We start from the raw sequence: 27,931 nt of genomic DNA on the forward strand, positions 1-27,931 counted from the left end.
TTGTTGCTACTTCATAACTGTAATTTTGCTACTGTTATGAACCATGACATAAATATTTAAGCAGGATATCAGATATTGGCTGAGAGACGCTGCCCTGCGGTCTACCAACAGGTGGTGACACAGCCCGCTCAGGAGTACGCGCCCACCAGTCCGGCTCACGCTCTGCTGCCTGACTCACTGCATCTCCCTCTGGGTGTGACGGGAAGAAGGACTCACAATCAGTGTTCCCAATAAACCTAAGTTCCTCCGTGACTTATTCTCCACCCACTGAAGCACGTCCTCCCACCTCTGCAGAGAGAGAACAGTGTGGAAGGGGACAGAACAGATGTCCCCGCTGCCGCGTGGCTGCTTCACAGCATGAAGGGCTCCTCCAGAGCTGCATGAGACAAGTTTAATTTCCAACCAGGGTCACAGCCATTGCATTATCCCACATTTTTGAGCAAGGATAGAGAAGGTGAGTTGCTAACCATACACAGTCTACATTCCAGAGAAAGGAAAAAGAAAAACCCACTTTCGAACTGTAGATACCACTGTAACACCACAGACGCTGGAGGTAGAGGGAAGGGGAATCCCCAGGAAGAAAGCTGGAACAACGAAGATCAAAAATTAAACCAACTTGAGAAAAGCAGGAGAGGGAGTTTACAGAAATGGAATGGAACCCCCAATCCCCAAAGATCTGTTAGGTGAATAGGAATGTAGAAAGCCTCTACTTCCCCCTGGAGCCAGAGATATTACAAGATGTTACTGCCCCCTGCTGGACATATCTGGAGCAGCACCAAGGCAACATCCAAGGCTGCTTTAGCCTGCTCAGCCTCAGGTTGGTCCCAGGAAGCTGAGAAAAACAAGATGCTAGGGTAGGGGGTGGAGGAGTGGACCAAAGCCTGCAATGTACAAAACCTACTTGGAACTAGCATCTAAGCAGGGAAGGTCAGAGGGCGTGGCAGAGAAAGAGGCAAAGTCCTCACCAATCACAAAGAGTAGAAAATCAAGAAGACAAAAACAAGGAAAAGAAAAACAAACAGGCAGCAGCAACGGTGAATGAACGGTGAAGCAAAGCAGAGTTCACAGAGTGGCAACCGAGGTGGGGAAAAAAATCAGGAAACAGCCAAGAAAGTGTGGCGGGTACTGTCGAATGACAGTAACGAACCCACTTTAAAATGAAACAGAACCCCCAGCTCCCCCCATGTACACATCAAACACCACACACACACACAAACACACACGCGCGTGGTCTAGAGTACACACCCACGTGGCATCTGGGGTTTAGAAACAGCACTAAGTGCACTGAGGGGACACCCCGGAACGTCTCACAGTGCAGCTGGGGTCAACTGGGGAACCATCTGCCTGCTGAAGACAAAGCCAACAGGAGACCTGGCCGGAGGGGTGCTCACAACTGCCCTCCTGGAGAAGGCCCAGGGTCCTGACCTTAGCAGAGAGCTTATGGGCGGCTGGTTTGGAGCTCAGGGCGCAACCAGCACACACAGGAGCCCACAGAGCAGCCACAGCTTCACTGCAATGACTAGAGAGCCTCAGGAGTGAGTGCCCAAGAGAAGACCTGCAGCAGCAGCATCTGAACAACCAGACTGAAGGAGGGCGGTCTCTGCAGATCTCTGTCCCAGCACCAGCCACACAGGGTCCTGTCTCCTCCACTGCAACTCCCCGAACCTATTCAGGGAAGTGTGTGAAGGTTGAGTGAGGAAAGCCGCCAGGAAGGAGGCGGACAGGGCAGCAAGGAGAGTCTGAGGCCTGCCAAGAGCAGAAACTCATCTTCTAGCTGGTCCTGCACTAGAAAGAGACTGGAGCAGAGGGGTTAATACTGAGGTCTGCTATGTCACCCCTACTAGGCCCCTTGTTATCCCACCTGGTCAGTCCTCAGCATGTCAGCTGACTAGGTGAGAAAATCGGACAAAGGACAGATGGAGCCCCTGCCCCAAAGACCAGAAGCCTGAGGAAGAAGCAGGAGCAGGACTGCTCCATGTCTTACCTTTTCCTAGTAATAAGAACAAGATGGAAAACAGACTACACTCCACCCCTCAACATGCAGGTCCCACTAGCCCATCTCCCTCTGAGCTCCTGTGACGGAGGAGGACCAATAGAACACTCTGCACTGATCAAAGTGAGTGGGTTCCTTTCTCCTCCCTACCAACGAGGCAGCGTAGCATGGCATCTCCTTAGGAACAGTCATCTAGAGATAAATGCCATTTCCTGTACTCACAAGGGTGGAGAAAAAATATAAGGAAGACGGTTGCAGAGTCCGCCATCTGTCTAACATCTAGGAACACCACCTGCAGAGAGGAAAGCAATGGGACCCACCCACATCTCCCCTTTATCTCACCAACACAGAAGGGGCAGATGACAGGCTCCACTGGGCAGTGTCCTGGCTGCAAGCCCTGAGCTGCACTCCACTCCCTCCCCCCGACCCCCACATATATATCTCTCTATACATGTATATACAGGCGCACACATGCACGCACACACAGAGAGGCCCGTGCAATTTCCATGTAGAACAGGAGAGGGGGGAGAAGGAAAGGAAGACAGGGAAGAGAGTGGCCAGGGAGACAGGGAAGGGGCTCAGAGGCCAAGAGCACAGCAACCAGTGCCAAACAGCAAACACAGAGAATACCCACTCTTCCTCCTGAAACCCAACAGGGAGACCACCCCATGAAACCATAACAGCCTCATTTGTTTTAAATCCAGTAAATTGGAATGATTCATCATCAGGACAGCAGTTGGGGACCGACCATGTCAGTGGACAGGGAAGGAGGAAGGGAGGCACAGGAGGCAAGGCTCTTGCTGGGCATGTAGACATGATACCCAGGACCTTGGCCACACTTTCAAAAGGAAGGAAGGGGGAGATAGGAGTGGGTGGGGTAGTCAGGTGGGCTGCCTGGCTCTCACTTCTTGTTTTTGAGCTGATTGGCCAGCCAGTCCAATCCTTCATAGAGCCCGTCCCCGCTGGTAGCACAGGTGGCCTGGATGTACCAATTGCGGTGACGCAGAGAATGCAGCCCCAGCTTGTCTGTGATTTCAGCAGCATTCATAGCATTCGGCAAATCCTGCGATGCAAGGGAGACACACACAAAGACACCCTAGAATCTTGCAAAGTTTTCTAGAGAACCCATTTAACAAAGGCACATAAGTGGCCACCTTCTCCTTCATCTCAAGAGCTGAAGGAACTACTCCAGACCCAGTGAAGTAGACAGCTATTCCATGAGGAGGGTTATAAACATGTGATTTAGGAGGCCAAAAGTTAAGTCCACTACAGTGCACGGCAGGGAAGATAAAAATCCTCAGGGGACTTATCTACCACATTACATGCTGCTAAATACAACTGGGTTGATGGACAAGGGAAGGGGCATGAAGAAGTCAACTGCTTGTATTTCCCACATTACCAAATTGACATCAGTAGTCACGGGCCTTTCTGTATAATGAACCTCAAGACTCCACAATTTCTATAATCAGGTTGCTCTCTCCCAAATTAGGAAAAGGGAGATATCTCACCTGTTTGTTTGCAAACACAAGGAGCACAGCATCCCGGAGCTCATCCTCCGCCAGCATCCTCATCAGCTCCTCTCGGGCCTCATTTACTCGTTCCCGATCATTGCTGTCAACCACAAATATCAAGCCTACAGAAGCAGAGAGAGCACGGAACACACAGAGGTAACAGATGCCTCCTTCCCCATCACCACACCCACCAAACACGCTCCCCTTTCTCCACTCCAGGAGCTGCGTCAGGGCAAGGGCTGGCCACCCACAACACCGCACAAACCCAGCAAAGCAATGCCAACCCCAGGAAGTTTGTCTGCCATACCTTGGGTGTTCTGGAAGTAGTGTCTCCAGAGAGGCCGAATCTTGTCCTGGCCTCCCACGTCCCACACTGTGAAGCTGATGTTCTTGTATTCCACTGTCTCCACATTAAACCCTTTGGGGGAGAAAATGTCAATGGCCACTGGCCTCCAGCCCCAGACTTACAAACAGTGACCACCCAGTGAGTTTCCTTCCATTTCTTTTTTCTCAGCTTTTTCAAGACACCAACAAAAGAAAGCTTAAGGGGTCCTAGGACCCGGTAATCCTTGACCTGGGGAGCCTAAAAGAAAATCTAAAGGAACTAGAAGATGGTTCAGTGGTTAAAAGCACTTGTTCTTGCAGAAGGCTAAGGTTCAATTCCTAGTACCCAGAGTAGCTCACAACCATTGAAAACTCCAGTTCCAGGGAATCTGATTCCCTCTTTTATGTACCATGGACACTAGGCATGCATGTATATGGTGCACATACATACATACATCACACACACATAGAAATAAGTATATATGTTATACACACACACACTCACACACACACATGAAGGAAAATCTAAGAAATCAAAAACAATGATGTCTGCTGAGAAGGGACACAGCTGCCTGGGCAATATGAGTAAACCTTCACGACTCTATTCTGTCCCTTTATCACTAAAATGTTTCTAAGCTAAGCTGTGGGGCTGAGAGGTGGAGAAAAGAATGAGACATGAGATACAGTGCTGGAGCCCCAAGCTCAGGATGATGACCACAGTCCCATGTTTGTAGCAAATGTTCTCCTCTGAGCAGGCAGGTCTTAACCAAGATCGCCACTGAAGATCTAAACCAAAGCAATTCCAGGCCTCTGGCAGGAACATCAAAGCCCTTCACCTGCTTTCCAAACATCACAGAGAACAAACCAACTCTAATGCCTAAGGGCAACTGTTGAGTGCCAGGCTGCGGAAGTTCCCGCATCAGGGAGGGCCAGGGCAGGTGGGCAAACGGCAGCTCCAGCACCTGCCAGTAAGTTAAACAGACTCTCTCTGAAGCCCATGAGATGTGTGGACTTGCCTGGGGAGAACAGGCCAGGTAGGAGATCCATGAGCAGGCCTCCAGCCTTCCCTCAGCCCACAGACAAGCTTGCCCTTACCAATGGTCGGAATGGTGGTGACAATTTCTCCCAGTTTTAGCTTGTACAGGATGGTGGTCTTCCCGGCAGCATCCAGGCCCACCATTAGGATGCGCATCTCCTTCTTCCCAATTAGGCTCTTCAGAAGGTTTCCAAAGATATTACCCATGATTACAGTAGCTGCTTTCTGAGGTCAGTGGGACCCAGGGAGGGACAGTGGTGGTCTGGTTTTAGCCTGGTTCTCGGTATGGAGAGCTTGATCCTAGACAAAGGAAATAGAAATGCCTTACCATCATTTGCTTCTAAGGACTTGAGATTCACAGATAGTGCCAAAGTCACAGCTGGAGTTCATTCACTGCTGGCCGAGCACCAGGTAGGGACTATGAATACCAAGGCAACTCACACACAGACAGAACCTCTGAGAGCAGAGACAAAGCAGGAGACACGCAGGACCCTTGCTACATCAGTAACCTACTGCAGGGACTCTAGGGAAGTGCTTACTTCATCTTTGCAGATTTGAACCTAAAAATAGAGACCGTTCTACCTGGTGATTTCTAAAGTAATTTCAGTTCTGATGTTCTCTGTTACACCCCAAAGCACCACAAACCCGTTTGTGCCGCTCCACCAACCTTACCCAGACTTCAAGAGGGCAGAAGAGAGTGGAATGAGGAGTGGCTCTCTGTGACTCCTGCCGAGGCTTAGGCTTGCTAGGCTCCCAAGGTTTACTTACGCTCTGCTCTGGTCAAGAGCGGTTCCTTCCCTGCCTGTAACTGTAATTCGATTTCCTTCCACGCTAACGTAGACGAGGAAGGAAATCAGCAAGCACGACTGCAATGGAAGAACCTATCTTTTCTACTCTGAGCTGCTGCAATGTGCCCTGTCCGCACAACTGCATACTGAGCTGGAAATGTGGGGAAGCTTTGCACCTCTCTGCAGCCCACCAAGGAGAGCTGTGCCACAAGGTCACCTGCAATGAGGTGACATCTCATTCCTGCATCTTCCCTAACCCCTAAGCCTGTTCTCCACAAAATAGCCAGAGTGATCTCAGAAGCCAATTAAGGTCATGTGGTTCTTCTGTTCAAAACCTTTGGTTGCTTCAAGCTCCCTTTTAGTAAACCCAAAAACCCTTGCAGCCTTGTGTTCCTAAAACGTAGAACAATGCCTGGTGCAATTCAACATTAAATTAACTCCTAAGGTCTCTGCCAATCTCACCTCCAGCTCAGCAAACTGAACGTTCACACATAGTATACAGCAGACACCTAACACACACCTGCTAAGGACAAGGAGAGCAGAAGAACCACGGTTAAAGATGTAAGACACCAACACGCCCATTCCAGCTACTGCTATCGACAGAACTCATGTACCTATGCATTCATCCCCTTTCCAGTCACAGGACCGCCACAGAAACGTGCTCCTGAGACACATGCTAGCTCACACCTATAATCTCCTCAATCAGGAAGTGGAATCAGAAGAACCTTAAGTTCCAAGCCAGTTCAACAGCAAGACCACCTCTTAAACCAACCCTCAAACAAACACACACTTTTTAAAAATGTTTTATTATTTTTATATTTATTTTACTTTAGGCATGAGTATTTGCTTGCATATATGTCTGCACCATGTGCATCCTTGTGCCCACAAAAGGCATCAGATTTCACTGGAGTTATGAACAGTTGTGATGGGAGCTAGACAGATGGCTCAATGGTTAAAAGCACTGGCTGCTCTTCCAGAGGACCTGAGTTCAATTCCCAAGAACCACATGGTGGCTTCACAACCATCTATAATGGGATCCAATGCCCATCTTCTGGCCTGCAGGCATACATGCATGCACACAGAGCATTCACATACATAAAACATGTAAAGAATCTCTAAAAAGAAATGATCAGTTGTGAGCTGCTATGAGTGCTGAGAACTAAACGAACCCAAAGTCTTCTGCAAGAACAAGTATCTTTACCACTGAATCATTTCTCCAGCCACCTTAACATGTATGCGTTAGGGTCTTAGTTCCCTAAGATGAACTTCTGATCCCCTTGTCTCTAACTCCCAAATGCTAGGATTATAGGTGTGCCCTACCATTTATAAACACAACTCTGAAACAATTTGAATTGGGGGTTCAGAGCCACCCATACCAGACGGTTCTCTGTGTCTCAGAAGGCATGTATCAGCGGCAGCTCATTCAGCAATCACCATAGCCAGCTGCTGGCATTCTCTAGAGTCTGGAAACCAGGGACACACACCCCAAACTCAGAAGGCAAAGGAACAGGTCAAGACAGAGTGCATATAAACCCAGTGTGAACGGTGGAAGGCAAAGAACCCTTCTCACAAGGTAAAGCATGCAAGCCTGAAAACTTCTGCAGGCTTATTTTGTTGTTTTGTTTTCCCTACTCATCTGTAGCAAATTCCAGACCAGTGCATAGAAGTTAAATCGCAGCCCTGGAGACTAAAGAACTAGATTGTCCAAAAATAAAAAAGAAACAATGAATGCAACAGAGGGCTTCATCTTCAGACATCCCCAGACATGGCTCAACCTCAGCCATGATGACCATAGCCAGCCTTGCCACCCTTCTTGCGCCAACTCATCCAGTCAGGTCTAGGGCTTTTTGTGCATTCCTAGGTGAGAGCAGGAAGGGGCAGGGGATGACAGGGACACTGTCCAGCTGCTAAGACCAGGCCATGACAACCGTGGCAACGGCAGGCAGATGGACTTCTGGTACCATGACAAAGAAAAGCTCCAAGTCTGGGATCAAGGTGATATTTGTTGAAGGTTTGTTATTAGGCTCTGGTTGAAATCTTAAACTTATGTCATACATTTCCCACTGTCCTTCATGACCAGACTAGCACTGATTAAATGACAGTGAGAATCATAGCTGGAAGGGAAAATCAGCAGACAGTACCTTGCTCAGAACCTGTAATAACCCTTTGTTCTGCTTCTCTGCTCAACTGGCATGCTAGTTACCACTCAGAGCTGACCATGGAGACATGTGCCTCTAGTTTGAGCACTGTAAGGCTGATGCAGGACAGCTGGGGTAAGAGCAGCTGTGACACCTGCGTCTATGCCATAGTATGCTCTTGTAAGGTCCCCGAAAGTCGTGAGTTTCTCATGCAGTGTGTATTACCGTGTGAAGCTTGCTTTCTTATAAACTGGCACATAACTGTCTCCCTAATTAAAATGTAATCCCCGCTGCACGACCTATATCCTTTATTTACTTGAGCCTGTCTTCACTCCCTTGTCTAGATCACTATGAATGCTCCGTTATACATAATGACTGAGCCTCAACTAGAGATATCCCTGTATCATTTCTTCCGTCCAGTAGGATTGGTATCTATATACTGTTAGTTAATCAAATGAGCTGTCAAGCTTGGAATGGTGGTATACACTTGTGGTCCTAACAGACTCAGAGGTAAGTGGCAGGAAATGACTATTCTAGAAAACTGGGGTTCAATTCCCAGCACCCACACTAAGATCTGACACTTTTCACACATACATACATGCATGCATGCAAAACAACAACACACATTTTTAAAAAGGCTGAGGCAAAAGGATCAGAAGTTCAAGGTCACCCACAGCTACCTATCAAGTTTGATGCCAGTCTGAGCTACTGGAGTTCTACCGGGCTTTGCCTGCATGCATGGATGTGTACCACGTGCATGCCTGGTAAGCCAGATCCTCTGGAACTGGAGTTACTGATGGTTTTAAGTCACCATGTGACTTAAAGAGAACCAAACCCTAGTCCTCTGCAAGAGCAACTTGTGCTCTTATAGACCACCTCTCCAGTCTGTGCACATTTTTATTTCTAGTGCAAGCACACCTCTGAGTCTGAGGCTAGCCTGGTCTACAGGGTGAGTTCCACGGCTACCAATACAAACCCTGTCTTGAAAAAAACAAACCAAAAGGCCAGGCCCTGGTGATGCACGCCTTTAATCCCAGCACTCAGGAGGCAGAGGGAGGTAGATCTCTGAGTTCGAGGCCAGCCTGGTCTACAAGAGCTAGGACTGTTAAACAGGGAAACCCTGTCTCGAAAAATCTAAGACTAGAGCAAAACTGGTGAAATTACTCCTTTCCATTAATATGTAAATGAAGTTGATGAAGATCTAATTAAATATTTGACAGCTACTAAGCACCTTCCCAGAGCAATCAGGATTTATGACTCCCTTTAATGTAATTGGGAGCCTGGTTTAGCATTCCAAAGGAGACATGGCTTCTTTGACTTTCTCTACCCCTCTCTGCTTAGGCACTAGGAAATAGTATGTGTCACCAGGACAGTGACAGCAGCTTTTAGCAGTGTGCCAAGAACACAAATCCCTGGCCATACAAACAATTACTATCTCTTTGGTTGTAAACCTTAGCCTTTTTAAGGGCCAAGGCATCTCTCTAATCCCATACAATTCCCTAGGAAAACCGCAAGTAAACTGGCCATGGATCTCAGCTGGAAGAGCATTTTCCCAGCATGTACGTTTGAAACCTTCAGTTTGATCCCTAGTACTTCATAAAACCATTCATGGAAGAGCATGCCTGCAATCCCAAGAGTCCTGGGAGATTATCGGCTCAAGGTCATCCTCAGCTATGAGATGAGTTGGAGGCTAGCCCAGAGTATGAGATTGTGTCTCAAGAGGAGGGGGAAAGAAGTGAAGAGGAGGAAGAGAGAAGAGAGGGAGGGATGGGCAAGGCCTGAACTGTCCCCTATTTGCCCAAGTTACTCCCTTTCACACAGACGGTGCCATGTGGACAGGGCACAATGGCCAGGGCCCCATGGACTGTTGAAAGCAGAACGAGAGACTCAGGATAAATAATGGATAGTGACAATACCTCTTAACAAAGTATCTTAATATCCTAGTTTAAATTCAGAAAATTTTGTTAATTGGGGGCAAAAATAACAAGAGGCCCAAAACTGTGGTCTGGCACAAAGTGGAGCCTCCAGGAGTTCAATCAAGCACACGGCCTGACTGAAGGCTCATTTGAGAACATGCTCACCTGAGGGCATCTATTCCTACTCCTCCACTCCCAGCAAAGACAGCTGCTGCTAGAGCTGGCTATACAGCCACCTTGGCTTATGTATTCTGCAGAAAACATGTCTCGACCGTTAAGGGCATTCTGTGATCGTCACAGCCCAGTCGGCCACATACACTCCTCCCATTTGAGTCCAATGCTGGACCAAGCATGTATCCTATCAGAGGGGGCAGGCTTCAGATGGGTCCAAAGGAAGGCAGAAGAACTTTTCAAACCCTCTGCTGCCAGGCAAGGTAAGACCAACTTATGTTCCCAGGTAATTTTCAAATTGAGGTATCGCTAATAGAAATGCTATCTGAAACACTGATAACCAAAAGAGCAATAGTTTAGGGCATGGTAAGCCTGCATTAGTCTCCAGAATAGTTGGTCTGTGAAGCTGTAATGTATTTTTAAGTATATCTTTTTGATTTTGAGACAGGGTCTCTACATATAGAATTGTCTGGCCTTGAACTCGCATAAATCCTCCTGTCTCTGCCTCTCAAGTGCTGGGGTTAAAGTATGTACCACCATGCCTGAAGACATCTGTAAACTGTAAGTTTTGTCTTAAGAACACTAAGTTAGAATGCAAGATCCAATTGGTATCCTAGTAATATGTAAGATTTTCAAAGTCAAGAATTCACTTCTTTTGTCTGTTATCAGTGATTCATCAAAAAGTCCGCAGAACAGGGATGAGGGGACTAAGGATGGTCAGGTGTGGAGAGCTTGCCTACCCTGCAGAAAGAATTCATTCAGTTCCAGGACTGCAAACCAAGGATGTAATCGCACACAACTACAGTCCTGGCACTCTAAGGATGGAGACAGAAATACTAGAAATTTAAGTTCATCCTTGGCTACACAGCAAGTACATGTCAGCCCATGAAAAAGACAAAGTGGTAAGGGGTAATTCCCAGACACAAATCTCAGGTCACACCTGCACAACTCTCTAAGGGAAGAGAAGCAGCAGCCACCAGGTATGGATATGAGGAAACTATGTGCAAAGACAAAGATCTGAGTCACAGATCACATACTTTATTGAACAAATGGAAGTGACAGGGATGGTAGTGGAGAGATGAGGCGGGGACAGATCCTGAAGGACCTTAAAAGCTATAGTACAGGCAGGGTAGCATGGTCAAATACTTTAGAAAGACCATTCTAATAGCAGATTCACAAGTAAATTTAAAAAAGGGCAAAACTGAAAGCAAAAAACAAGTGACAAGGCCGGGCGGTGGTGGCGCACACCTTTAATCCCAGCACTCAGGAGGCAGAGGCAGGCGGATCTCTGAGTTCGAGGCCAGCCTGGTCTACAAGAGCTAGTTCCAGGACAGGCTCCAAAGCTACAGAGAAACCGTGTCTCGAAAAACAAAAAACAAAAAACAAAACAAAACAAAAAAAAACAAGTGACAAGTACAATAATACAAATGAGAAGTCAAAACTCTTTTTTTAAAAGATTTATTTATTATGTATACAATATTCTGTCTGCATATACGCCTGCAGGCCAGAAGAGGGCGTCAGATCTCATTACAGATGGTTGTGAGCCACCATGTGGTTGCTGGGAACTGAACTCAGGACCTTTGGAAGAGCAGCCGGTGCTCTTAACCTCTGAGCCATCTCTCCAGCCAGAGAAATCAAAATTCTTAACCAGGGTTAGAAGTAGTTAGGGTTCCCAGCACCCACGCAGTAGCTCACAACTGTCCTAGCTCCAGTTCCAGGGGATCCGATGGCCTCTTCTGGCTTTCAGAGGCACACACACACGGTACACTTACAAAGATGCAGGCAAAATATGCATATCCATAAAAAATAAATACAACTAGGTTCTTGGTAACAAGAGGTAGCAACAGAAGATGAGATGGACTTGAAACATCATTATGACAGAATTCACTGAGCACTAATGGCGCACACCTTTAATCCCAGTACTTGGGAGCCAGAGGCAGGAGGATCTCTATGAGTTTAAAGTCAGACTGCTCTACATAGCAAGTTCCAAGATAGTTAAGGCCACATAGAGATCCTGTCTCAAAAAAAATGTAAACTCACAGGTTCACTGACTGATTAAATGTAAGCAGGAAGAGTGGAAAAGCCAAACATGACTTGGGAACTCAGTGGCAATTCTTTAGGCAGAAAAAAACAGAGGAATAGGTCTAGTGAGGATAAAGATGTTTGCTTTAAAATTTAATACAGATTTCTTTAAAAATTTAATTATACATTTTTAAATTTTATTTATGTATTTTTTAGGTATGAGTGCTCTGTCTGCATGCAGGACAGAGAGAGCTTCAGATCCCAGTACAGATGGTTGTGAGTCACCATATGGTTGCTGGAAATTGAACTCAGGACCTCTCAAAGAGCAGCCAGTGCTCTTACCGGCTGAGCCACCTCTCCAGCCCGATTACACGTCTATGGGTGTGAGGACGTGCATGTGAGTGAGGTGTGGTGGCTATTAGGCTGGAGCTACAAGCTAAGACACTGCAGTCGTCTGACAGAAGTGCTGGTCCTCTGCAAGAGCCCTTTGTGCTCTGACCACTAAGCCATCTCTCCGGCCCTTTTGAAGTGCAAAAGTATGAAGTTCAGCAGACAGGAGTGGTCTGGGACCTTGGAAACCACCTACACAAACAGCACCTGAAGCATAAAGGAACCAAGATGGCTGCCTCTTCCAGAGCCACTCTTCCCCTTTCTTCCCGTCAAAACCCACTCTGTGTAAAACTGTGGAGACACAGAATATGAAAAGTATTTCAGCAAAGATGGCTCTTCCTCAGCGCTAAGGAATGGAGAATGACCTCGGTAAGATGTGGGGGAAGTTCCTGGGAGCATCTAAGAATGCTGTCTTCAATCTTTAAAAAGAACATGAGGGCTGGAGAGATGGCTCAGAGGTTAAGAGCATTGCCTGCTCTTCCAAAGGTCCTGAGTTCAATTCCCAGCAACCACATGGTAGCTCACAACCATCTGTAATGAGGTCTGCTGCCCTCTTCTGGCCTACAGGCATACACATAGACAGAACATTGTATACATTAAAAAAAAAAAAAAAATGAGTGTTCTCTTGCCCAGCCTTCAGCTGATACACAAAAGACAGGGATGGCAGCTCACACCTGTAATCTCAGCACTCCAGAGGCTGGGGCAGGAGAACTGCCAAGAGTTTAAGGATAGCCTGAACTAGAGACTGTCTCCAAGAGAAAACTAATAAATTCCATGTTAAGGAATGGCTCAGTCACTGAAGCACTTGCTTTGAATGCACAGGACCCCAGTTGGAGCCCCAGAACCCACGTGAAATGGCCAGCTATGGTGGCACACACTTGCAACCCCAAGGCTGGGAAGGCAGAGACAAGGAAGACTCTTGATTCACCTGCTCAGCCAGCCAAGCCTAACTGGTCAACTCCAGGCCAAGAGACTCTATTTCAAAAAAGACGCAAGTCATTCTTAAGAGTACCCACAGTTGTCCTTCAGCCTACACACGCACGCACGCACGCACGTGCATATGTCACACTCCCATGCAGAAAGGAATGGGGAGGAGAGAGAGAGATGTCCCAGCAGGTCAACACACTTGCCACTAAATATGACAACCTGGGTTTAGCCCCCAGGTTCCTTGTGATTATCCTCTGACCTTGACATGTCTACCATGACATTTGCCTTCTACCACATACACAGATAAATACAATTTGGGGGGGGGGGAGCTCAAGACAGGGTTTCTCTGTGTGGGGCTCAAGACAGGGTTTCTCTGTGTAGCTCTAGCTGTCTTGAAACTTCACTGAACTCAGAGAACTACCTGCCTCAGCCTCCTGAGTGTACCACCACCTCCTGAAAAATAAATGTAATTTTTAAAATTCAAAAGGTTAACTTGGAGGCTAGATCACAGCTGAAAGGTTAAGAGCCAGGCTATATAGTGAGACCCTGTTTCAAGTAAAACACAATCCAAACTCTTAATGGTCAGACTCAACTGTTAAAGAAAACTTGTGGCCTTTGCAGAGGACCCAAGTTCAGTTCCCAGAATTCACATAGTGGCTCTCATCTGTCTGTAGTTCCAAGGGATGAGATACCTCATTCTGATCTTCATGGGTACCAGGCACAGATCTTGCACATACAACATGCAGTTCCAACACTTATACACATAAAAATAATCTTAAAGAACACACATTAAGAGCTCTAGTTGTTGAGAGGCTAAGACACATAAAGGATCACAGTGTACAGGCCAGCATAGGCTACAGGGAGGGAGACACTATCTCAACAATGTAGAGGCCAGTCAAGGCTACAAGAAGACACTACCTAACAACTCACAACAGCCATCCACCCAAATAAGAATAATAAAAACAAACGAGATAGAGCAGAAAAGTGGAAGAATAGGCCCTTTAATGACTAGCCAATGGATGAAACATATAAAAGTTGAGAGGAGGGGACTGGGAGGAGAGGAGGAGAGAGGAGGGAGGGAAACTGCAACTGGAATGTAAATAAACTTTTTTTTTTTAAGAAACAGGGGCTGAAGAGATAGCTCCGTAGTTAAAAACACTCAAAGCTCTTCCAGAGGACCTGGATTCAATTCCCACCAAGCACAAGGCAGTTTACAACTGTCTGTAACTCCAGTTCCAGGGATCTGACACCTATACCAATTCATACAAAATAAATTTAAATAAACTATTAAAATAAGGAACAAATGGGTTCTAACCTTATACTTCTTTTAAAAATTACAACTAAAACTTCCCATTTTGTTCCCAAGTTCAATGGCTTTAAGTACACTGACACAGCTGTGCAACTGTCACCATTATCTACCTCCAGAGCTTTCTCAACTTTCCCAGTGAAATGGTACTTGTTAAACAAGTATCCCTGTTCACGGCCGGGCACCTTTAATCCCAGCACTAAGGAGGCAGAAGCAGGTGGATCTCTGTGAGTTCAAGGTCAGCCTACTCTACAAATTGAGTTCCAGGACAGCCAGGGCTAAATAGAGAAACCCTGTCTTGAAGAAAAACCCAAACAAAAACAAAAACAAAACAAAGCCCTGCTCACAGGCTGGAGATGCAGCACTTGCATGTTGTATGCACGAGGCCCTGGCTTCCAACTCCAGCACTGTAGGAAGAAGCCTCTTCTCTCCATGCCACCACACAATGGCGGTCCTTTGGGGTGTGTGTGTGTACACTGTGGAGCACAGGGAGGCCAGAGGACAATTTCTAACAAGTAGTTCTTTCCACGTGGGTCCCATGGCTCAGACTCAGGCTGTCAAGCCTGGTGAGTCTGTCAGCTGACACAAGCTATCTTCATCTCTGAAGAGGAAACTCAAGGGAGGAAATGCCGCCATCAGACTGCAGACAAGTCTGCAGGCCGCTGTAGGAATGACGGTGTGAGAGGTCCTAGAGCACTGTGGGCAGCGCCACCTCTGGGCAGCTGGTCTTGGGCTGTGCAGGCAGGCTGAGCAAGCCCTGGCAGCAAGCTTGTAAGCATCCTCCTCAATTTCTGTATCAGCTCCTGCCTTGAGTTTCCTTCATGATAAACCAGCAGCGTAAGATGAAATACTTTCTGTATGTATAACTTTACTACTCTACCTCGTGGAGTAGCTGCCTTTTATATCTGGCTTATTTTAATCATTTTTATTGCTACTTTCATCGACATAGGATACATGAGACCCTCCCTCCCTCTCAAAGAAGAAATTCTAGTTGGGTGTGGTAACACCACTATAAGCTGAAACCGGCCTGGGCTACAGTGTGAGAAAGATCCTGTCTCAAAAAATGAAACACAAGAAGCCCAAGCCCCATAATGACCCATGTCTTACTTTCTACTGAGTGCCTCAACCCTTGTGCTTAACCCTACATTAAAATCTTTATTAGATCTCAACTCTGCTTCATTTATAAAAACAAGCACACATACAGACTTGTAATAGGCAGAACCAGCAGTCAGGAAGGACAAGCAGACACATCAGTAGGATAAATAAAGTAACCAGACATCGGGCACAATGAGGAAGGTCCATACCAACAGGGGAGAGCTGGAGTGCAGGTTAATGGGAGATCTAGCATACATGAAGGGCTCAAGAGACGGCTGAGACAGCTCCCAGCACCCATGTCAATTAGCTCACACCTACCTGCAACACCTGCTCCAGCATCTTCCAGGCTTTTTGGACATCTTCACACATGCGCTCTATACTCACAAAGACCCACACACAGACACATAAGTAAAAGTAAAACTTTTTTTGTTTTACAAAACAGAGTTTCTCTGTAGCTTTGGATCCTATCTTGGAACTTGTTCTGTAGACTAGGCTGGCCTCAAACTCAGAGATCCACCTGCCTCTGCCTCCTGAGTGCTGGGATTAAAGGTGTGCATAATCACCGCCCCACCGCCCAGCAATAGTAAACTTTTTATTTATTTTTTAAATATTTATCTATTATGTATACAATATTCTGTCTGTGTGTATGCCTGCTGGCCAGAAAAGTGCACCAGACCTCATTACAGATGGTTGCGAGCCACCATGTGGTTGCTGGGAATTGAACTCAGGACCTTTGGAAGAGCAGGCAATGCTCTTAACCTCTGAGCCATCTCTCCAGCCCCCAATAGTAAACTTTTTAAAAAGGATACATAGTCAGGTGGTGGTGGTGTACACCTTTAATCCCAGCACTTGGGAGGCAGAGGCAGGCAGGTGGATCTCTGTGTGTTCAAGGCCAGCCTGATCCTATGAGAAAGAGCTAATTCCAGGACACAGCTACAGAGAAACCGTCTCGAAAAAAACATACATATATAAAAAGGATACATAAAGTCCTAGGTTTGAGACCCAGCATTAATAACCCTGCCCCAAAAGAGGTTAAAACCTAGAGAATTAAGACTTTAGGTAAATAAAAGTACCTATTGTATGGGACTATCAATAACGACCCTGGTGTAAGTCAAAACATCCTGATCTCAAACTGTGCCCTGTGATAATGGTTGTGCTTGTGTTCAGGCCAGAGTTGGAAAAAAGATAAAACAGAATCCTCCAGTAAAACAAAATCTAACAGAGGCCACAACAAACTAGAATGGACCCCAACCACCTTGTCTGATAGAGGCTCATACTTCTGGGGAAGCTTTTCCCAAAATTCAACCAGTAAATAAGTGAAGACTCAGTATGTAAGTATGTATGGTCAAGGTCCAAATGTGATCCTAACACTCAGGAGTCAGAAACAGGCAGACCCCAAAACCATGATCTCATCAGATAAAATAAGACCAGATGAAAAGCACTCATCTATATTCCCCAACATTCTGGGGCATTGTCCTGTCCAAACTTTCAGCCTGCCCCCCTACGGTTTTTTTTTTGGGGGGGGGGAGGGGTATTATTAAAAAAAACATTTTAAACAGCTGGTTATGGCGGCACTTGCCTTATTTTATGTGTATGCTGCTTTGCCTGTACGTCTGTGCACCATGAGCATGCCTGGTACCTGCAAGAAACCAGGTACCAGGTACAAGGACAGGAGTAGGATTCCTTGGTACAGATGGTTGAGTTGTCATGGGGATGTTGGGAACCAAATCTGAATCCTCTAGAAGAGCAGTTAAGTGTTCTCAATGCTAAGCCATTTCATCAGTCCCTTGCTTTATTTCTTACAATCTGTACAGTTTACAACTGCCCAAGTCCAGGTACCCTATGACTGCTCCTATCTCCAGCCGTGGAGAGCCAAAACACTATGCTTTCCTCATTACAAAAAAAAAAAAAAATCACTGAAAGGTAACAGTAACTTTGCAGTTAGTGCAACACCTTAATAAAGTCAATCTGGCCCCAATACAGGACAAGATGGAGTTCACAGTGAACAGGGCAAACAAGCCAGAATCTGGACAAGGCCAGTTACAGCAGCACCTAAGGGGATGATGGCTCAGTGGTTGAGAGCATTGGCTGATCTTCCAGAGGACATAGGTCCAATCCCCTGCACCCATATGGAGGCTCACAATCACGTGTTAGCTCCAGTACCAAATCAGACGCCTTCTTCTCTCTCCATGCACTACAGGTAGGTGGGACACAGACATGCACGCTGTCAACACTGACAAACTACAATGGATCTTTTTAAAAGAGCCTAAAGAAACAGAAAAATGTGGTTTATTCACACTTGCCTGTTTCACTTTGCAGAGATAAAGCTTTGCAAAGTGCCTCTGATGCATTCAAGGTCAGCTGGAGACACCAATCACAAGGCCAATGGGTGCCTAGGCAGGACTTCCAGTGCCTCCCATCAGCTCAGGTTTCTAGGTGCTACTCTAGTATCATCTGTGCATGCTGTAACAGGAAAAATGGCTAGGAATTCCTGCACTAGGAACCCTATCAGCAGGGGCTATGCCACAGGCTTCCTGTCCTACCTAGCACAAAGCACTAGGGCTAACCTAGAGCTAGTGACTGACATACTTTCTGAAATGGTCCCACTATGGATGACAAAACATTTGTAGTGTCAGGACAGAAAGTAATCCACTTGTGGCCCCCAGTCCTCCTCCTGAATGTGACAAACTGAGATGTGGTTTCCATGTTCTCAGATCCCTAGTGCTCCTTGGAAGAGACCAAGAGGCTGCCCAGACTCCAGGCATGGTATCTACCTGTAATCATAGCACACAGGAGGCAGAATCAGGCCACTGTGGTCCGCCTAGCAAATTTAGAGCAGTCTGGATTGCAGAAAACCTTCTCTAAAAAGGGTGTGGATACATGGTTCATCAGGCAAAAGCACTTACTACCAAATCTGAAAACCTGAGTTCAATACCTGAGATCCACATGGAGGAAGGAGACAAAAGACAAGTTATTTGACTTACATGAGTGTGCACGCGCACGCACGCGCGCACACACACGGATTGGGAAGCACACCCATTCACACACACAAAATTTAAAAAAGAGGGAATTGGAGAGTTGGGTCAGCAGTTAAGAGCACCTATTGCTCTTGCAGAGGACGCAGGTTTGGCTCCCAGCATCCACATGGTGCCTCAGAAGCATCCATAAGTCCAGTTCCAAAGGATGCTGACACCTTCGCTTGACCACAGGCACCAGGCATCATACACACAGTGCACATACAGACGTGCAAGCGAAACACTCATATGAATAAAACATAAATGTTTAAAAACAAAACAAAAAAAAAAAGCCAAGGAAAAAAGAAAAGGTCCTACTTAACTTTAAAAAGCTGCCTAGGGGCCCGGCAGTGGTGGCGCACACCTTTAATCCCAGCACTCGGGAGTCAAGAGACAGGTGGATCTCTGTGAGTTCGAGGTCAGCCTGGTTTACAGAGCAAGCTCCAGGACAGGCTCCAAAGCTACAGAGAAACCCCGTCTTGAAAAACAAAACAAAGCAAAAAAAGGCTGCCTGTGAAGAGAAACCACATATACAAAGGTTCTGGACATATCCCCACTCACCCCATTACCATACCGCCCACTTTTCTCAATAAAACATTTTATGTATTAGACTTCTACTTAGGGTGAAATCTGAATGCTTCATTTAAACAAAAACAAATTACAGGAACAGAACATATCACAGTTGGTGGAGTGCTTGCCTGGTGTGCACAAGGTCAAGGGCTCAATCACAATCACTGAATACTAGGGGTGGTTACACATACCCACTATCCCAAGACTACAACAGTGGGGGCAGAAGGACCATCAGTTCAAAGACATCTTCAACCACTTGGTTAGCTTATGAGGCTAGCCTAGGCTACATAAGGCCCCATCTCACACACCCAAATTTTTCAACATCAAACAAAAGCTCTGTTGCATCCTAAATTCATTTTAAATGTAAACATTCACAACTGAGAAACCCTGACTCTAAAAACCAAAAAGGAAAGAAAGAAATATTCAAAGAAGGGGCTGGAGAGATGGCTAAGTGGTCAGAGCACAGACTGCTCTTCCAGAGGACCCTGGTGTAATTCTCAGCAAGCTCACAACTGTCTGTAACTCCAGGATCCAACACCTTCACACAGACTGACAAATACACAGGCAAAACACCATTAAAAGATAATAATAAATTAATTTTTAAAAATTCAAAGATTTTTTTTTTTAAAGACAGGGTTTTTCTGTGTAACCCTGGCTGTCCTGGAACTCTGTAGATCAGTCTGTTTCTAGAGGTCTCCTGAGTGTTGGGATTAAAGGCGTGCAGGGCCACCAGTGGCTGGGGAGTAGGAAGTTAAACGTGCATGCAGGTGGATGTAGGTGAAAGAAGAGACTAAACCTTGGGTCAAACGGAGCTGGAGTTGAAGGTTAGAAAATACCCAATGTGGGTCCCAGGAAGGAACTGCTGAACCATCTCCCTAGTCCTAACAAAAAGTAGTACACTGTCACTTGGTGTACATATGGCATACGTGGGCAGGTGCATGCCATGTCACACATGTGAAGGTTAAAGACAACTTCTGAACACTGGTTCTTTCCACCAGATGGGTCCAGGACTCAAACACAGGCCTTCAGGCTAGGCTTCAGGTGCCCTCACCTGCTAAATCAGTGGTTCTCATTTTCCTAACGCTGTACCTCTTGAATAAAGTGTTGTGAGGACCCTCAACCTTATTTTCGATAATACATCAAAACTGTAATTTTGCTACTGCTATGAATCACAGTGTAAATATCTGTGTTTTCTGGTGGTCGTAGGTATCCCTGTGAAAGGGTCGTTCATATCCCAATGGGTTGAGAACCACAGGGATAAGACTGCTGTCTGTCTCACTGGTCCCTGAAGCCTTCATTTTGATAGTTTGGTTTCTTTTATATATATATATATATATATATATATATTTCTTATATTATATATTTCTTTTATATAATCTATAATATATATATTATATATATATAATATATATATATATATATATATACACACACACACACCAGAAGAGACCAGATCTCATTACAGATGGTGGTGAGCCACCATGTGGTTGCTGGGAATTGAACTCAGGACCTCTGGAAGAGCAGCCAGTGCTCTTAACCTCTGAGCCATCTCTCCAGCCCCCCAGTTTGGTTTTTTTAAAGACAGGGTCTCAATGACAAAGAAATGGCTCAGTGGCTGCTCTTCTGGAAGTTTCAGATTTAATTCCCGGCTCCCACGCGGCAACTCCCAACTTTCTGCAACTCTAGTTCCAAAACACCAATGCATATAAAATAAAAATTAATAATAAAAATAAGTAGGGCCTCATTGTATAACTCAGACTGGCCTTAAGCTCAGAGGTCCATGTGCCTCTGCCTGCAGGGTGCTGGGACTAACGGTGTGTCACCATGCCCAGGGAAGCCTTCACTCCAATTCCTTCTATTATAGAAGTGCTTCGTCAGTTCTCTACTCCATTTCACCACAGCCCTCCCAATGGTGCTGACAGAGAACTACATAATAATCTGGACCTTAACAGAATGCACTGGGAAACAGATACTCAGAGGTGGGCACTCTTAAAAGAATAAAACTAAGTGTTGGAGAGATGGCTAGGTGGTTGGAAGCACTGGCTGCTCTTCCAGAGAACCTGGGTTCAATTCCCAGCACCCACATGGCAGCTCACAACTGTCTGTAACTCCAGTTCCAGGGGCTCTGACACCCTAACACAGACAAATGTGCACATAAAATTTAAAAGAAAAAAAAGTCAACAAGGATCCTAAATTACCAGAAAACTAAATATTTAAATCTGTAAATTCAACCAGGACGTTCAATCACTTCCAAGTGAGTGACCTTCACTGTTCAGATTTTTTTGGTTTTGTTTTGAAGATCTATTTATTTATTATATACACAATGCTCTGCCTGCAGGCCAGAAGAGGGCACCAGATCTCATTACAGATGGTTGTGAGCTATTATGTGGTTGCTGGGAACTGAACTCAGAACTCCTGGAAGAGCAGCCAGTGCTCTTAACCTCTGAGTCATCTCTCCAGCCCTTGGTTTTGTTTTTTTGAGACAGGTTTCTTTGTCCAACAGTCCTGGTTGTCCTGAAACTCACTCACTTTGTAGACCAGGCTGGTCTTGAACTAAGACCCACCAGCCTCTACCTCCCAAGTGCTGGGATTAAAGGCATGTGCCATTACTTCCCAGTCAGATTTTTTTGTTTTGTTAAACAGGGTCTCATTTCATTTATTTCAGGCTGGCCTCAAATGTAATGTGTAGCTGAGAATGACCCTGAAGTTGTTAAAAAAATATATATTTTATTTATTGTATGCTTGCACGTATGTCTGTGTGCCAGCTGTGCTGGGTGCCTGCAGAAGCCAGAGGGTATCAGATGGCCTAGGACTGGAGTCAGATGGTTTTGAGCTGTCATGTGGATGCTGGACAGAAAACCCAGGTCCTCCGGAAGAAGAGCCTATACTCTTAACCACTAGGCCATCTTTCCAGCCCAATCTTTAACTTCTGATCCTCCTGCTGACCTCTCAAAGGTGTGGGGCACTATACCCAGCCCAGAGCCAGAACATGAGGCTCATGTGTGTCAAGGAAGACTCAATCAACTGAGCTAAATCTGTAATTTATTAAAAGATTTATTCATTTTATTTCATGTGTATTCATGTTTTGAATGAACATACAAGAACCATGTGCCCACCTGATGCCAACAGAGGCAGAAGACATCAGGCACCCTGGAACTGAAGTTAAAGAGATACAGGTGCTGGGAACCAAACCTGGATCCTTCTATGAGAGCGAGCGCTCTTAACTGATAAGCCATCTCTTAGGCCCCATCCTTTTCTTTTCTTTTTCTTTTAAAAAAAAATATGTTATTTTTTTTTATTTATTTGGCTTTTTAAGAAACCTTTGGAGCCTGTCCTAGCACTAGCTCTTGTAGACCAGGCTGGCCTATGAACTCAGAGATCTACCAGCCTCTGCCTCCTGAGTACTGGGACTAAAGGTGTGCATCACCACCACCCAGCTCACCCTTTTTTTTTTTAATGAAACTGTGTGTGTGTGTGCAGTGCCCAGGGGGCCAGAAGAGATTGTTGGGTCTCCTGGAACTGAGGCTAAAGGTGCTGTGAGTTCCTGATGTGGGTGCTGGGTACAGAACCCAGTCCTCCAAACGAGCAACAAGCCAGTTCTAATCACTGGGCCAACTCCTCTGGGGCCACCCATTTTCCCCCTTTTGTTTGTTTGTTTCTCTATGTAACAGCCCTAGCTGTCCTGGAACTAGCTCTATAAACCAGGCTGGGCTTGAACTCACAGAGATCCTCCTGCCTCTGCCTCCCGCCTCTGCCCTCCCGAGTGCTGGGATTAAAGGCATGTGCCACCACTGCCTGTCTGACAAGGTTTCTCTGTGTAACATCCCTGGGTGTCCTGAAACGCACTCTGCAGACCAAGCTGGCCTCAAATGCCCAGAGATCCACCTACCTTTGCCTCCCAAGTGCTGGGATTACATCTATGCCTTATTTATCACGCCCAGCTATAGAGTGACGAGTGACTTTTTTTCTTTTTTTTTTAATTTTTTTTGTACATCATTTTTGTCTGGAGGCCAGAAAGTAGCTGTAAGAATCATTTCTCAGCTCAACAGAGGAATCTAAAATGGCTCAAAGACATTTAAGGAAACGTTCAACACCCTTAGTCATCACAGAAATGCAAATCAAAACAACTCTGAGATTCCATCTTACACCTGTAAGAATGGCCAAAATCAAAAACACTGATGACAACTTATGCTGGAGAGGTTGAGGGGAAAAGAGAACACTTCTGCATTGCTGGTGGGAATGCAAGCTGGTACAACCCCTTTGGATGTCAGTGTAGTGATTTCTCAGAAAATTAGGAAACAACCTTCCTCAAGACCCAATAATACCACTTTTAGGTATATATCCAAAGGATGCTCAATCGTGCCACAAGGACATGTGCTCAACTATGTTCATAGCAGCTTTGTTTGTCATAGCCAGAACCTGGAAACAACCTAACTGCCCCTTGATCGAAGAATGGATAAAAAAATGTGGTACATTTCCACAATGGAGTACTACGTAGCAGAAAAAAGTAACAACAGCTTGAATTTTGCAGGAAAATGGATGAGGCTAGAAAACATCACTTTGAGAGAGGTAACCCAGACACAGAAAGACAATTATCACATGTACTCACTTATAGGTGGTCTTTAAACATAAAGCAAAGAAAGCCAGCCTACAAACCACAATCCCAGAGAACTTAGACAACAATGCGGACACTAAGAGAGACTTACATAGATCTAATCTTCATGGGAAGTAGAAAGTAGAAAAAAGACAAAATCTCCTGAGTAAATTGGGAGCATGGGAACCTTGGGGAAGGATTGAAGAGGGGAGGGGAGAGGCAAGGAGGGGAGCAGAGAAAAATGTAGAGCTCAATAAATATCAATTAAAAAATGTATTTTTAAAAAAAATCAGTTCTCTGCCGGGCAGTGGTGGTGCATGCCTTTAATCCCAGCAGAGGTGGGCAGACCTCTGTGAGTTCAAGGCCAGCCTGGTCTACAGAGTGCGTTCCAGGACAGGCTCCAAAGTTACAGAGAAACCCTGTCTCGAAAAACCAAACAAAAAAAAAAAAAAAAAAAAAAAAAGAATCAGTTCTCTCCTTCCACCATGTGGGCTAGGTAGGAGCTGGGAATCAAACTCAAGTCTTCAACCTTAACAGCAAGAGTTGAACTCACTGAACCACCTCACACCTCACCAAGCCTACAGTGAGTGACTTTTCCAACAATCAATCACCTATAGACATGATACAATCATGATGACTGTTCTGGGCCCCATCCTGATCCAGCCTCACCTCCTGCTTAAGCAGCAAAAACTGCCTCTACAAGTTGATACTGAAAAACAGAATGTCGCCACTTGTAAGATACTGTATAGTCACTGTAACAACTGTCCCTCTACAAGCTGATAATGAAAAACCGTATGTAGCCACTTGTAAGACACAACTGTCCCTCCTCACAGGCACCAAGCTGCTCTTTTGTGAACTTCTCTCATTTAAGGCAGCCCTGAGTGTTCATGTCATCGCTATCACTGTGGCGGGTTATTAATAGCAGTAACACGTGTTGGTGCGGGTCTCACACAACACTCAGTACTCTGATCTCATCTAATCCTCACCACAACCATTACCTCTTTACACGCAAGGAGATGAAACTGAGAAAAAGCAATTTTACCAACTGCATACAATAAAACAGCTGGGGAAGAGATGAACCCACCCCCACTGTGTAATCCTAGAGACCACCTTTAACTACTGCATCATTCTGTCTCTAAAAACACCTCTCACCACAATGGTACATTCTGACTCTCAGGCATCTTGGTATCTATTTCCAAAGTTATAGGAGGAAGCAGAGTCACTTTTTCTCAGTTACCTCGGCTTTAACAAACCTGCTTTTAAAGAAGTTCCTCCTTCTAATCATTTAACCATTTTCTCTCATCATAAATACTGTAAAGGAGTGATGAACACACTACAGTGTCACCCTTAAGACCCGACAAGACTATCTCCAAATAAATCACGTTTTGTTTTGCTGATCATAGTCTTGCTATGTAACCCAGACTGACGGACACCTCCATCCTCCCGCTGCATTTTCCTAGTGCCAAGATTACAGGTCTCCATCACCACACCTGGCCCTTCCTTCCCTTTTCCTTCAACTATAGCTAGAAACCTTGCTGATGTCTATACACTCCTAGCTTATGTGCACATCTCAAAAAAGGAAGTAAGAGTTTGATGTGGGGGGTTCACACTGTAACCTCAGCATTCCTGAGACAGAGGCAGGCAGCTGTGAGTCTGAGGCCAGCAAGGTGACTACCCAGAGAAACCTGTCTCAAAAGTGGGGGAGGAGGGGGAAGCAGCAAAGGAAAACTGGCAAGACGGCAGGAGACTGAATAGGCGACACACAGGAGCCTTCCTTTTCCAGATGCCTCCAAGGTCAACGATTCACACCGTGCAAAGATGGACCTAAACCGATTGAGCCTTTCTTAAAATTAGCTTTAACCATCTATTCAAACTCAGGGCCCATACGCAGAAGACTAATGATCTGGCCTGCCTGTCCAGACAGGGGGAGACTACCCCAAAACAGGCTGAAGACAAAATGGCAGCAAAGCCAGTCTCCAGCTACCTGACTGGGGACAGAGATGGAGGTATGCGGAGACTAGATTCTATCCTGTTGCAACGAGTCAAGCAATCAGACTCCTGCAGCAGATCTCCTCCCAATAAAACTTTCATGCCACAGACCAAGGGTGACCCAACCCAACGGCAGCGGAGACAGGTTTTACATTACCTTTCTCCTCATCCTAATGACCTCACTATTTTCTTCTCACTCCTAGCCACACACTCCTCCACCACATTCCCTCTAACCCAGAGACCAGCAGTAATAGGACCCAAAAAAGGAACAAGTCTCTCCAAAAGAGAGTTACCACTTAACTAATCAAGTGGCCGGTTTTAATAGGGAACTTTACCTCCCCACCTCCCCCTTCCTTCAAAGGATTGGTGTGAGCAATGCTTTCATTTTCTGTTCCGGGAATCCTGGTACTTCCTAGAGAAAGAAAGCGGATTGGAAGCTACAAACTCAGGGCCAGTGACAAGATGCTCCCTCCTCCAGTGAGACCGCCCCCGCTACGCCTGGGGGTGGAAGGCCCCACCTCTCTCCTGCAAGCTAGCTCGGATCCCCCCTCCCCCTTCTCCAGCCTCCTCTCCACCCTCTCCCCACCTGCTGCCCTCTTCCCAACCTGCCCTTCCCAACATCCCAAAGCAGAGAGCAACCTCCCTGAGAACAGTGCACAGCGGTGCCCCACCAGTAGGCTCTGATGCTAAACCCCAGTCCTTATGCCTCACGAAGGGTGAGGGAGAATAACCACAACAAGGCTTTTCTTTGGTCCCCCTAAAGCTCAGGCCGGGAGGAGAGGAGGGAGAAAAGGCAGCATTCCTCATAGCCCTTAAACAGAAGGAAAAGATCCAAACAGCCACACCGCCCCCGCATCACCTCCCACTGGCCAGCTTGCTCCCCCTGAACCCCAACCCTCGAAAGCTCCACCTCTGCAGCCCAGGTCGCCCCTCGGGCGAGGCGAAGGACAAATCTGCGTGCGACCCCCGCCCCCACCCCGGCTCGGCGTCCTTCAGCTGCGGGGGCAGGAGTGGGGCTGGGAAGCCCCCGCCCCCAGCTCTGCGAGAAGTGTCCACCGCACCTCGCCAGGCAGTGCTGGCAGGACCACGGCAGGGGCCCTCGGACTCCTCGGCTCCCACCCTGAACCAGCCTCTTCCCTGCCCGGACCCGCCTTCCCTCTCCAGCTCCAAACCTGTTCCAGCTCCCGGCGCCGCGGCTGCCACCGCCACCTCCGCCCCCGCAGGTTCCGCCTGTCTCTCAGGCCGCTGCCTCCCTCTCCCCGAGCCGACCGCGGCGACGCTGGTCCGCTGGCCCGCTCCCCGGCTCCCTCCTTCCTTCCCTCCACCTAGCACCGGAAGCCGCGACGGCGACAGGAGATGTGCGGCGAACCCCACCCCCAGCCCGGGATACTTCCCACCTCCACGATCGCGCGAGAAGTGCGCAGTAGCGAGCGGCAGTTCTCGCGAGGCCCATCACCATGGTAGCAGCTGCAGCAAAAGCGGTCGGGTGCTGAAGTTGAGTCTAGGCGGGGGCCTGTGTGGGGGCTGGAAGATCCGGAGGCAGAGTGTGGAGATGAGGCTGTGGGGACTGAGGTGAGGCTCCTAAGCTCCAGGGCCACATTCTGGCTGCACTGGAGACTGGACTTGGGCAAGGGAGTCTCTGGGGTTTCTTCCGCAGAGCCAACAGTGAAGTATGGATAGCAAAAATCTTTGCTGTAACCTTCCCTTAACTCCAGTCTTTATTTCTAGTAAACCACACGCACCCCACCTGCTGCGCCGCTCAACTAATTCCTAAGGATAGTTTCTCTGAGGTCTGAATCAAGAGATCCTTTCTCGTAAAGGAGGAGGAGAGAAATTGATGTATTTAAGATACTGAAGGAAACATCTGGAATCTGGGTCGTTGAGGAAGTTGCACTGGAAAGACAAAAGAGAGAACCGTAATTACTCAGAGGCGGGCCTGATGGAGTCTTTCTAGATGAGTATGGCTTTTAGTCCACAAGGAAAGAGCACCCACGTTCCCTCCTTTCTTACACTCACTTTTTTTTTAACGTGATGGAGACACACTGCCTGAGACTAGTTAGAAGTTATATTAGAAGCTTCACTAGAGGGGCCCTCACTAGTAACAGTGAGCGTCACGTTCTTTAAAATGCATGTAGTTAGCATAAGGG

General features: G+C 46.6%; 1 protein-coding gene across 1 annotated transcript; it reads right to left on the minus strand.

Moving 5' to 3' along the window:
* Nucleotides 1-377: 377 nt before the first annotated feature.
* On the minus strand, nucleotides 378-27,146 carry Arf3 (ADP ribosylation factor 3). Its single transcript, XM_038343749.2, has 5 exons — nucleotides 26,957-27,146; nucleotides 4,924-5,164; nucleotides 3,812-3,922; nucleotides 3,502-3,626; nucleotides 378-3,056 (listed from the first exon to the last, which is right to left on the minus strand). The coding sequence occupies exons 2-5, from the start codon at nucleotides 5,069-5,071 to the stop codon at nucleotides 2,895-2,897; spliced, it is 546 nt and encodes a 181-aa protein (XP_038199677.1). The 5' UTR covers nucleotides 5,072-5,164; nucleotides 26,957-27,146; the 3' UTR covers nucleotides 378-2,894.
* Nucleotides 27,147-27,931: the final 785 nt, after the last annotated feature.

Source organism: Arvicola amphibius, chromosome 9, assembly GCF_903992535.2.
Source record: "Arvicola amphibius chromosome 9, mArvAmp1.2, whole genome shotgun sequence".
NCBI classification, from domain to species: Eukaryota; Metazoa; Chordata; class Mammalia; order Rodentia; family Cricetidae; genus Arvicola; species Arvicola amphibius.

Bases quoted from the DNA above. Each gene is read 5' to 3' on its own strand.
- Arf3 (XM_038343749.2), bottom strand. From the start codon at position 5,071: ATGGGTAATATCTTTGGAAACCTTCTGAAGAGCCTAATTGGGAAGAAG. The intron at 3,923-4,923 runs GTAAGGGCAAGC...TCTCCCCCAAAG, and splicing joins CACCACCATTCCGACCATTG to GGTTTAATGTGGAGACAGTG. The intron at 3,627-3,811 runs GTATGGCAGACA...CTGCTTCTGTAG, and splicing joins CTACTTCCAGAACACCCAAG to GCTTGATATTTGTGGTTGAC.